At 48.9% G+C, this 12,348-nt stretch overlaps 1 protein-coding gene across 1 annotated transcript in view; it reads right to left on the reverse strand.

Moving 5' to 3' along the window:
* Positions 1-790: 790 nt before the first annotated feature.
* The window catches only part of AFG2A (AFG2 AAA ATPase homolog A), a 1,603,044-nt gene continuing 1,591,486 nt past the window's right edge, over positions 791-12,348 (reverse strand). Inside the window, exon 16 of the mRNA XM_069242390.1 lies at positions 791-1,408. Within this exon, the coding sequence (XP_069098491.1) occupies positions 1,232-1,408 (177 nt within the window). The 3' untranslated portion in view covers positions 791-1,231. The remainder of the gene's footprint in view (positions 1,409-12,348) is intronic.

A 12,348-nucleotide genomic window follows, 5' to 3' on the forward strand; every position in this document is an offset into this window, starting at 1 on the left:
CTAAAGGAAAATATAAGACTTATGAATTTGCACTGGGCACTGTTAGCACAGATTTATGTTGTGTGCTGGATGGTGTTCTAGGCTGCATCCACCTATCATATAAACAGATAGTGCAGATGGGGCAGTGACTTAAGGAAAGTCTCACCAGTCCCACAGGGAAGACAAGGGAAGTTGACTTATGCAACACTAGCATTCTTTCACTCCACGCCATTGTTGTATCAATCAGCTGCAGAGGTAAGGGATTGAACACAGATGCAGGCTACACCACAAACATATCATTCTGGATTAATAATTCTTCAAAAGTCTTCAACTGCTTCTTCAATTAGAACTGTGGCCCAGTTCAAGTCCAGCACATTCTGGTAGGCGGTGAAATTGGGGCAAAATATTCAGAAGGAACATGAGGGAAGGACATGAATTGGTTACTATATATCATCTTCCTCAAAGTTTGTATTCCTTTGGCACACCACCCACTACTGTTTCTGCACCAGAAAAAAATGAAAAGAGAGAGTTTGGTGCAAGAATACTAAGCGAGCTAACACGATCGTGGGTGGAAGTAAGAGTCAGAGTAGCTCCAATTTGTTCCTTTGGAGAAGGAATAACTAGAAGAAAGATTGTCAGAGGGATTACAAAATGATGCATGGGCAAAGTCAAGATTCACTCTAGGTGACTCCAAAGCCTTTGCGAATACCTGTGCAAAAAGACAATTTTTTTGAATTAGTAATCAAACAATCACTCATATTCTTTTCTTCACAAGGTGAAAACATAGCTTTTAAAATGAGAAGAACTACTGTGCAAGTATGAATGTTTTAGTATATTTTGTAGTAAAAAACAAACAAAGACCAAATAATGCTTCCAATGGGAGGTTAAATTGTAGGTAAACTGTGCTAGAAGATTGACTCTAGGCACTAAAACCACTCAGAGCGTTTTAAGTAAACCAAGATGACACCCTTAAAGCCTCCCCGCGTTCCTACTTTCTTTCACCAACCAACAACAAGTCTTTTGAGCAAGATGCATAATGGGGTCGAGAGTCCATTCCACACCGATTCTGTACCAAACACAGTGTGTTTTGCGTCCAGCATCAACACTGTGCATGAATTATCGAGAGGGAATGGTAGCACTTCAGCCAAGCCTCCATCTTGAACTTCTTGGATTGCAAGCATGGACTTACATGGCACTAACTTTGCATATGTCGCCTTCAGAGGCAATAATATCGTACAAATCCACATTATTATCAAAGGGCGTGAAGTCCACTTTTCTTCTGATAGGTTGCGTAGAACTGGCACAATGAATCCGGAATCCTCGGTGTTACAATCGTAAGGGCATGGTCGAAATGTCTCTTCATGATGCACTGAGCCTGGATATCCTCTTGGAGGGCCAGAAGTGCAGCTTCCCTGCAGACTGCGGTTATCTGTCAAATGGAAAAATACATATTACAATGTATAGGCAACACAGTAACTAATTCATAGGTCTAAAGAAACACACTGCACACATTATGTATGCTATGCAGCACAGCAGCTCTGGAAAAAATATGCAGCTCACTGCAAGTAGAAAACCAGGGAAATATTGAGTTCCAACTATCTTTGTGATAATGATAGCCATGGTAGTGCTTGCTTGCCCATATTTATTTCGACGGTGCTTGCCTGTGCCCATAATGGCTGTCAGCAGAACAACTGTTTTACATATGTAAACTCCCCTTAGGTTAACACTGTTTATTGTTTATCCGTGGGAGCCTACGAGGTTACTTGGTGTGCTCCTCGGACTACAATTGGAATCCTAATGTACTCTATGGTTCCATTTATATGCTTATGAATGCCTCTCGTTCATCCTAATAATGCTTGTTAAGACATCTGATGAGTAGCCTTGAAGGCTAAACTTACTTAAAAGCTTGGTCTGAAATTGAGGCTGAGAAAAGCGAGTGCAGAATCGGGGTTATGTGGTTGACCTCTGCCACCAGTCGAGCAGCACTGCGAAGGAGCCACTGAGGGAACAGACCCCCCTGCCCTAGAGCAGATGAGCCACTTCCTGGACATGAGAGGACTGACGAGAACTACCCTCAGTCCTGGCCGAGATGTAATGTAGCTGGCCACGTCGCACGTAGGGCGACAATAGAGGGGACAGCTCCCTAGCGTCGCTCCCCTGTTAGGGAGGCATTTGGCCAGGAAGGGCCTCCGTACTAGGGAGGGTGGGCCACCTCTCCTTTATGGCCCCCAAGGTGTGAGAAGGGGGGAGTGAGGCCAGGAGGTCCTTTTAAGGGGTGACCTCGCTGGGCTGGGCCTCTTTGGAAGTAAGGCGAGCAGAGAGAGTAGCCGAGTAAACGTTAGGGGCGCGGGCACCCGGAGCAAGTGGAGAACGAGGTTAGTCTAATAATTCGGGGCAGCGTGGGGGCGAAGCAACCCGATTGCGCGAACCACAATCAGGGTGAGATACGGCTACTTTCTCTGCGGGGTGGGGGGGCATCTGGTGCAGTGCAAGGGTCAGTCCACCGTGCACGCATGTGAGCGTCTAACCGACGGGGACTGAACTCCACGGACGTTGGTTCCAATACAAAAAAAAAAAACGTTTATACACATGTTTGAAACGTTTAGGCTATGAGGCTAAGTATAATGCTCCCAGAATGCTCTCTGATTAGATGCAAATGAAGTGTCATGTAGTAAAATGTTTTGATGCATGCTAGTATTTCCCAAAAATATTTCTAATGGAAAATCAGTGTAACCATTTTCAACACGATTATGGGAAGCATGAAAATAAACAAACACTGACAAAGCCAACTGATCTGACATATTTTTATAAGTCTTTTAGTTTCATCAATGCGTGTCTTGTTTTGACATGGCTTTTATAACACTTTATTGTTGTGGGAGCTACCAGGCCCTCAACATTGTAACAAACATTGGCAAAAAAAAAACATAACGTTTTTGAACTCTAAAAGCACACGTTGCCACCAGTGGCATAACAAAGGCCCCGCAGCCGCCCTCCAGGGGGCCCCTTCAGCACAGCACCTGCCCTGAGTGAGTCTGGAGAGGGGGCTCCTCCATGGTCTTTGCAAAGGGGCACCCTCCAGTTTCGTTACGTCACTGATTGCCACTGTTGTTCCTGACACTGAACAAAACTACTTTGTGTGCCAATATGCTCCTTGTGGAAGAGAAGAATGCGATCACTCACAGTAAAGCCAGCCAAGAGAGAAATAGAAGTTTAATAAAAACAAAATGTCTTTGTTAACACCAGACCTAATTAGGGACCAAGACCCACATGTAGGTAGCTTTTTGCATGTCGCAAACAGCGACTTTCGTTGTTTGCGGCGTGCAAAAAGCACATTGCGATGCACAAACCCAGTTTTGCGATTCGGTAACCTGGTTACCGAATGGCAAAACGGGTTTGCGACTCGCAATTAGGAAGGGGTGTTCCCTTCCTAATTGCGACTTGTAGTGCAATGTAGGATTGTTTTGCGAATGCGGGCGCAAACCAATCGCAGTTTGCACCCATTTCAAATGGGTGCTAACACTTTCACAAAAGGGACCCCTTCCCCATTATGAATGTCACTGTAAACATTTTTTCAGAGCAGGCAGTGGTCCTGCGGACCACTGCCTGCTATGAAAAAATGAAACGAAAACGTTTCATTTTTCGTTTTTGTAATGCATCTCGTTTTCCTTTAAGGAAAACGGGCTGCATTACAAAAAAAAAAAAAAAACTGCTTTATTGAAAAGCAGTCACAGACATGGTGGTCTGCTGTCTCCAGCAGGCCACCATCCCTGTGAAGCCGCCATTCGCAAGGGGGTCGCAAATTGCGACCCACCTCATGATTATTCATGAGGTGTGCATTTGCGAAGCCCTTGTGAATCACAGATGGTGTCAGGGACACCATCCTACATTCGGATTTGCGACTCGCAATTTGCGGGTCGCAAATCTGAACCTACCTACATGTGGCCCCAAATTCTTAAAGAAAGTCACAAAAGTGCACCCATGGTATATGTCGTACCCCTATAAAATATTTGTGAACTGTATTTTAGCATGGGTAAATACGCATGTGTAGATTTTCTCATGTGAAAATCTATTGAGCGTTTGCAAGTTCATTTTCCCTCCAGCCACTTTCTTCCCAACCCTGGAAGAAGTTCCAATTCTGCCACTGTCAGGAGAAAAGGCCAAACCTTTCTTATTATGGGAAAATATTAGAGAGAAGCTGGTGAAAATCTTTAAAACGTGCAGGTTAGTAGGTTTGCAGACTCAAAGGCATTCCAGCCCTGGAACTATTGCTTACTGCTTCCTCCAGCCCCAGTATGCAGATCTGCAGAAAGGTGGAAAAATAAGGAAATTGCTACAGTAGGGATTGAAACTGCAAGTATTCAAGCCCTACTATGGTAGTAGCCCTGGCATAATCAGAGAGGCTATTATCAGAGCTCTTACATAATGGGATTGCTGCCATAATTTGGCGCCACACTACATGGCACTAAAGGGACAAGTAGATCTTTTTACAGGACAAGTAGATTTGAGAAGCAGCCTGTCCCGTGGGCAAGTAGATATTTTAATAAATTCCACACCCCTGCACACCCTGCGACCAATGTCCGATTCGCGGGGGTGGGGGGCGGTGCGGCGTCCCGGTTATCAGCTACGCTGCGGAATGGCCCCGGCGCTCCCCGTGACCCAGCCGCACCGCAGGGCCAGCGAGGTCGCGATGCACGGGGGGGAGCAGCCCCCATAGACCGCCTCGCCCTAAATTTCGCGGTACGCACGTTTCCAGTGCTTCCAATACCACATGGCCACGGGAAACAGAGCCGGGACAGGCGAACAACCCGCAACCGGAGCCACGTAGAGGGCCCAAATCACACCATCGGCCCGCACCCGCCACCATGGGGATTTGCCCTTACCTTTAAGCTGACGCCTCAGCTTCGTAGCGCGAGGTCAGCGGCACAAAATTACACGCGCCCACCCATAGGGATTTGCGTTTCTTCTCAAGTGGCGCCGCACCTTATTAGCGCGAGGTCAGCAGCACACGCCTCGAGGGCAATAACGGTGCGGCGAGGTAGAGGGCAGACGACCACTACGGCACACACTACGTGCGCCGCGTAGCCACCACGGTGATGTGCGCTTTCATCTAAAGCTTGTCGAAGATGCTGAACTGGTGCGAGGTATTTAATTATGTTCCGATGCATTTAACTGAAATTGTGGGAACATAGATAAAATTGTACTGCGGCGTCAATTTTACATATTTAGATTTAGAAATGCAGATTCACTGCATCAATATGTTATTGCCTATATTTGCTGAGGTGCGGCAATACTTCAGCTAGCAGTATAGTGTTCCAAAGACAGGAATGATGCACAAAAGGCCCTATGCACGGTGAACACGCCCCCCCCCCAAATCCCACGGCACCGCTCCTCACCTTGGTGAGTCAGCTGGAGGAGGGAGACGCGCATTCGCTCGTGGAGGTGGCGCTCGACCGGCTTGTGCTGGTAGGGGCACGGGGGGGCAAGTTAGGGTCCAGTAGAAAGTGCGGGCTGCACGCCCTCGCTGGCGTGCAACAGGGCGGGGGCCTCGCCCTGCTGGATCGGGGCTGGGGGGCCCGCAGCAAATACAGGGTTAGAGGAGCGGGGTACCGGCACTGAGAGATAAGTGCCGGTCCTCCGCAAAGAAAGAACAGGCACAAGTTGGGCTCAGCGGGGAGATGTTTGTCAGACGCGGCTACAGGGGCCCTGGTCCCAACAATTTTGCTGCATCATGTTTATTCCAGGTGCGGGCACAGCGGGGCTATTTTAGAAAGTTGGTCGGGAGCGGCGGAATGGGCGACCCTCGCCGTCATGCCGCATGGCGGAGCAAGGTGGCCCCGATCGCGGAAATTGTTGGTGACCCGTGGTCGCAGGTTCAACCTACAACCGGGTCACGGGACTCGAGAAGGAGCTAGGATTAGGGGCGGGACGATGCCTGCATAGGGCCGAGTGGTGCTCGCGAAAAAGTATCGGGCAGTGCCCACGTCCTGGGTCTCGGTTTCAATTAACGGACTTCTAGAGCCGTTTCGGAGGAACTATGGAAAGGTAATGCCTGGAATTCCAACAGACATTACAAGTGAACCATAGCCAACAAATGGTGGTTTGCTACTGGATATATATGTATTAAAAAAAAAAAAATGATAGAGGCCGCCTACGAACTCTGCACACAAGTATTTGAACTTGTTGCCAGGGATACCAGCATGCACGTGCATAGTCACCATTGGGAAAGCACCACCCAATGCCTTAGAAAAGATAGCGCAGTGATGAACGACGCCCTCAATCAATATTTAGGAATACGGTTACGCAGCATAGGCTGAGCCGAAGGGCAACAGCATGCCGCTAAAAGAGTATCGCATGTAGGCGACTATAGGTACCTCAACCACGCGAAGGTGGAATTCTTTTGACTGCGGTTCTCTAACCTATCACTAGTATATCTTGTAGTGGGTACCAGAGGTAATTACACCTTGTGCCAGGTCCAGTCAGCCATCGTTAGGGTAGAAGCAGCGTTTCTACCGGGTTAGGTTGAGAGAAGGTAGCTATGGCAAAACGCAATACACAGAAGTACTAAAATAAAGGTACTTATTTTATAAACATGCCACAGGTAGCTCAGTGAGTACATGCAATACGAGGACAAGTGACATACACAAGATATGTGTACGCGTGAAGCAACCCCAACTCATGGTTGTACAGCACTTAAGGCTGCTGCTCCCCGAGGCTGAGCCAAGCGCTAAACGCAGTAATAAGGCATGAATGTAAGACAAAGAGTACAGAAGTGAAAGCTGCTAGGGACAGGGACAAGACCAATGGGTGTGAGCAGCACACCAAAACAATGAACGAATGTTAGCAACTGCTGCCGGAAAAGCAAGGAGTTTAAAGGGCACACTCAGGAGCGAGTAACAGGAAGTGGTTGGGGGTGCTAGGCACTGCTTTTGCAAGACCTACAAATGACGGGAGATAACAGTCTTCACGGGGTGTTTCATAGTTGGGTGTATGTCAGAAACACTTCACATGTATAATATCTGGAATAATTCACAATACCATAAGGGCAAACAATGAGTATTGTATTTAATGTTTCGCTGCAAACCGACAAAACTCTTTCTATCTGGAACAGGAAACACCATATTCCCATTCTATAACTGTTATGACTCCTGCTATCAGACTACAAAGAAAGTTCAACTACAGCCTTTTCAAAATATATGTGTATATATATATATATATAAATATATATATATATATATATATATATATATACATAGAAAAAAAAAAAAAAAAGGGGGCGCCTGGTCTGGGCGTCTTTTTTCAGGCCGAATGGTGCTCAACGTAGGAGACTGGCCTGGCTTGTAGTGGGCACCGGAGGTACTTACACCTTGCACCAAGTCTAGTCATCCCTTATTTATTAGTGTAGAAGAGGTGTTTCTAGCAGCTTAGGCTGATAGAAGGTAGCTATAGCAGCGCAGCTTAGGCTGGACTAGGAGACATGCAAGCTCCTGCCGTACCACGGGTCTCATATGCACAATATCATAAGAATACGCAATACACAGATATACCGAAAATAAAGGTCCTTTAATTGATGACAATATGCTGTTTACACAAAAGGTGAATCAGCCTCTGCTTTCATCCCTTCAAAACCTGTGCATACGTGTTTCACCTGTATTGGTAAACCGTCTATGGAAAGGCTAATTCAAGGGTGAATTAGGGACATGAGATTGAGAGACTGGGAGGAGATGGTTAAGGCAACTGTCCCAAGAATTGATACAAGGTGTGTCGGGGAAGGGGAGGTCTCCCCTCCTTAACATGAAGGTGAGGACTGCAATATTGTCTACATTGATTGGTGGAACCTTGGAGGAGTCCACTCTCCTGACGCATCCGAGAGGGCAGATGCAGCAATGGAAAGGTCTGTGCTCCACTGCATTTACCATTAAGGCGGGAACCGATTCAAGTGCTGACAGCTCTGTCGCTAGGGCTTCGGCTGCAATGATTTCATCCGACATGGTACTGCGGTATCACTTGACTCTCACTTAGCAGCATGACAGGATGTGTGGAGCAAAAAATTGTAAAGCCTGAGGGAGTACATACATCAGGGTTACTACACATACCACCCAACGGGGCCCATGCTAGGGAGAGCCAGTAGCGGCAAAGATTTACAGAGCAATTAAAAATTAAACACTTGCTGTCCCTTACGAAAGGTGCTAGACTTTTCATCCTCGGCATGCCTCCCCCCCCTCACTTCCCGCCTTTAACGATTTGCCATGTTCCCAGGTTGTGGATGGGGGTGGACTCATTTGTTGCTGCCTCGTTGCGCTGTTTGTACGCTGGGGCATGCTACCACGGCTAACAGCGATAAAAGTGCGAGTACTCCGGTAGAGATGTTATGTAATGGGGACATCCATGATTGGCATATTTGATTCACTGGGAAGCCCTTAGCACAGTGCACTACAACAGAACGCGTGTTATAGTGCAAAGGTTTTCAAGGAGGATTGTAGGTGGCGTTCACCTCCTAGGTTGCAGTGGGTGAGTCAAGACAGTTACGGCAAGGGCATGCCCACGGGTTATGCGGTCATGTTTCTTAGTCGAAACCTGCATACTGCTTGGCAGGGACCCGGAGAGAAAGCAGAATATTTGCCAGGGGGCACGCAGGGGCAACAGTAGGAGAAGAATTGCCGGCACTTGGTGCTCCACGAGGCGGGCTGGAAGGATGGACCTGCGCAGGTGGCTGGCAGTTCTGGAGGGAGTCTATGGTACTTTATTGTGGCACACCCCCAGGTGCACCAGTCAGCAGCCCCAGCTCCCTACCGAGGCTTCAGGCAGAGAGGGCTTTTGGGGTCATACCGGACCGCCAGTAGTGGACGGCGAACTGGCCCAATGCGTGGTTTAGGCAGGGACACCCAAGGAGCAGTACCTTACGGGAAATATTCTCAATTGTCGTCTCTCTCCAGCTGTGGCCACAACAGTCAGCCAACAAGAGGGCTGCGTCCGGATCAAACAACCGGGCCGTAGTGCAGGCCAGCTATTGCCAGTCAGGGAATCGCCAAGTATTGGGAGGGCGGTTAAGGGAGCTGGTGAGCATTTGCTGGTTGAAAAGCGGAGGATGCGGAGATGAGAACGATCATGCGAGCGATGGCGTAGGTACAGTGGAGTGAAGGTTAGGGGCCCGGGGGAGTGTTAGCGATGGCCCCTGCTACCGGATCCAGATACAAGGCGCGGTTTGATAGGTTCAGATCATTAACACAGTCATGGGGTGCTGGAGACGCCCATCCACCGGCCAAGGGGGGGCATCAAGTGGTGCAATGAGGAAAGCCAACGGGAAATCACACGCGTGGGTCTCCGGGCTCTTGACGGCAATCACCCATTTCTCAAAAGTTGAAAGGGGAGCCAGATTCGCCGGCGCGCTTCATAGATGGGCAGCATTAAATGGATGGGATGGACAGGAAGGAAAGACACCTGATCAAGGGCTCCCACCGACCTAGACATGCGCAGGGCTTTGGTGGGGTGGGGCGGCAATCCCAGCCAGCTGTAACACACAGCATGAGGAGAGATTGTTCGGTCGAATTTTCCATAGCTTTCCTGGGAGTGTTCTGCACCTTAGAGTTAATGGCTAAGGCGGGGGTGGCGCTTCCGTTAGGGCCCTAAGTGGGGTAATCTCGAGAGAGGCCAGGACATGGCGGAATGGAAAGTACTGCGCTCAGAAGTTGACCGAACAGAAGAAGCTGGGTGGGGTCGTTTGAGAGGAATAGGGGTCTCCCCCACACCACCCCTCCCCCCCCTCCAAGGTTGCCCGATAGAACTACTCAGGAGGCACATTGCAGGCCGCCCTGCACAACCGGGACAACTGTTGCCTCACCTAGACGGCAGGCCTTAACGCAGTTCCTATATATGAGGGTCTTGAAGTGGGCAATAGCAAAAATGGGGTACTAAGGGCGGAAATGGCGGGCACAGCTGAGGCGAAATATGGGCATGGTGATGTTGTTAAATGGATTGAAGATATTGTGGCATGGTTGAGCCCTAACATGTGCTGTAACAGATGTCAAGAAATGTTGTGGTAATGCTTTCCTTCTCGTCCATCTAGGGATGGCGACACTATGGTGTGGGCCACTCCTTGGGCCAGATCAGAATGCCGGGCCAAAGAGGGTGGCTGGAACACAAGAGTTCAGTAACATCAAACTCGTAGGGTGAGGGGCCACCCTGGGGGGCCAGAGCAGAAAGCCGGGCCAAAGAGGGGGGCTGAGAAACAGGTTTCAGCAACAGCAAACTCGTCTGGAGGGGAACCCCAGGAATGAGATGGGGCCATGCCGTGAAACTAGAGTTGGCCAGCTTGTGGGGAGGAGCAGATTGGAATCCACCTGGGTAAACGACCTAGCTACTGGTGGGAGAGGTCCACGGTGGCAGGCCTTGACGCAGGGTGGCGGAAATTTGAGCCATGGTATAAGGCGGGGGAAGAACTTGTCTGAGATGATCCCAGGGGGAGGGTGGCAGGGAGCCAGGTCTCAGGCCACGAGTGAAATGTCCAGGCAGGGAACCAAACAATCAAGACAATTATCACGAAGCAGCAGGGATTTGTTTTCAGCAGACGCGGTACACCGGTCTGATGCGGGCACGTATAAGTCCTGAAATATTAGAGTCGCTCTTGGGATAGCAGCCTGTAATTAGCAAGTAAGGGAGGAGCACAGGTGGGGGGGCCTCGGTTATCGCGAGATGCCATCCCCGAGGATTGGCGGAGTTACAGGGCGATCCTAAAGCTTCAAATTGGTTAAAACGCCTCAAGATGGTGATTCCTGGAGCCAAAACCTATTCCTCAGGCTACTTGGAGCCTTTACGGCGGGGCCTGGGATGACGTGACGGCGCTCCTTAATCCCGCAAGGGACAGTTGAAATCCTGAGCAACTGTGGAGACTGGCCGGGGTCTCGCTCTGACTTGTCAGGAGCATGATAAAATTGATAAAGTGGTAAACCACAATAAAGGAACGAGCTGTAAGATGCTAAGCATGTTGGTGCAGAGAACACCAGACGGAACAGCTCTAGCTTTCTCAGGATGGGTGTCGGCCAATGTTTAATAACCTCATCTCCGACACCGGGATCGCCCGTAAGCTAACCCAACCTGTGTAAATAATAAACTTGCGACATATTATACCCACAAACGTTGTCCTAGCATTTATTATATTGCATGCATGATATTGTTGTAAATGCCAATTGCACACACCCTAAGGGACTAGGGGTAGCAGCGCTATGTAGCTGGCCACGTCGCACGTAGGGCGACAATAGAGGGGACAGCTCCCTAGCGTCGCTCCCCTGTTAGGGAGGCATTTGGCCAGGAAGGGCCTCCGTACTAGGGAGGGTGGGCCACCTCTCCTTTATGGCCCCCAAGGTGTGAGAAGGGAGGAGTGAGGCCAGGAGGTCCTTTTAAGGGGTGACCTCGCTGGGCTGGGCCTCTTTGGAAGTAAGGCGAGCAACCTCCCACCCACCCCGACGACAGGGCGAACAAAGCCTTCATGCACTCATAGGCGAAGAAATGGTCACATGTGAGACATACGTTTACAACAAGATTTTTCTTTACAGGAAACTAAAGCATCGTCGCAAAGCGGAGTTACAGGGCGATCCTAAAGCTTCAAATTGGTTAAAACGCCTCCAGATGGTGATTCCTGGAGCCAAAACCTATTCCTCAGGCTACTTGGAGCCTTTACGGCGGGGCCTGGGATGACGTGACGGCGCTCCTTAATCCCGCAAGGGACAGTTGAAATCCTGAGCAACTGTGGAGACTGGCCGGGGTCTCGCTCTGACTTGTCAGGAGCATGACAAAATTGATAAAGTGGTAAACCACAATAAAGGAACGAGCTGTAAGATGCTAAGCATGTTGGTGCAGAGAACACCAGACGGAACAGCTCTAGCTTTCTCAGGATGGGTGTCGGCCAATGTTTAATAACCTCATCTCCGACACCGGGATCGCCCGTAAGCTAACCCAACCTGTGTAAATAATAAACTTGCGACATATTATATACCCACAAACGTTGTCCTAGCATTTATTATATTGCATGCATGATATTGTTGTAAATGCCAATTGCACACACCCTAAGGGACTAGGGGTAGCAGCGCTATGTCATCAGCGCATTGCGTATCGTTTCTTCTCCAGCGTTCAGCTAATGCAAAACGGGGTGCTTTAGAACACCAAAGGAAACGGTGGATGTCTGATGTAAAAATCCAAATTTAATTAATGGGAAAAACCCTCAAATACATCTGTCCCTTTTGTCTCCAGCTTGCACAGAGAAGCATGCCATAAGCATAACCAGATATAATGATGCCAACAGCCAAAATGAGGGTTCATGTCCTTTTTTACTTTTTGTTTTTGCTCTTATATATCCGGTTACTGTTTTATTTGTTG

The sequence above is a fragment of the Pleurodeles waltl genome, chromosome 1_2 (genome assembly GCF_031143425.1).
Source record: "Pleurodeles waltl isolate 20211129_DDA chromosome 1_2, aPleWal1.hap1.20221129, whole genome shotgun sequence".
In the NCBI taxonomy this organism is placed as follows: domain Eukaryota; kingdom Metazoa; phylum Chordata; class Amphibia; order Caudata; family Salamandridae; genus Pleurodeles; species Pleurodeles waltl.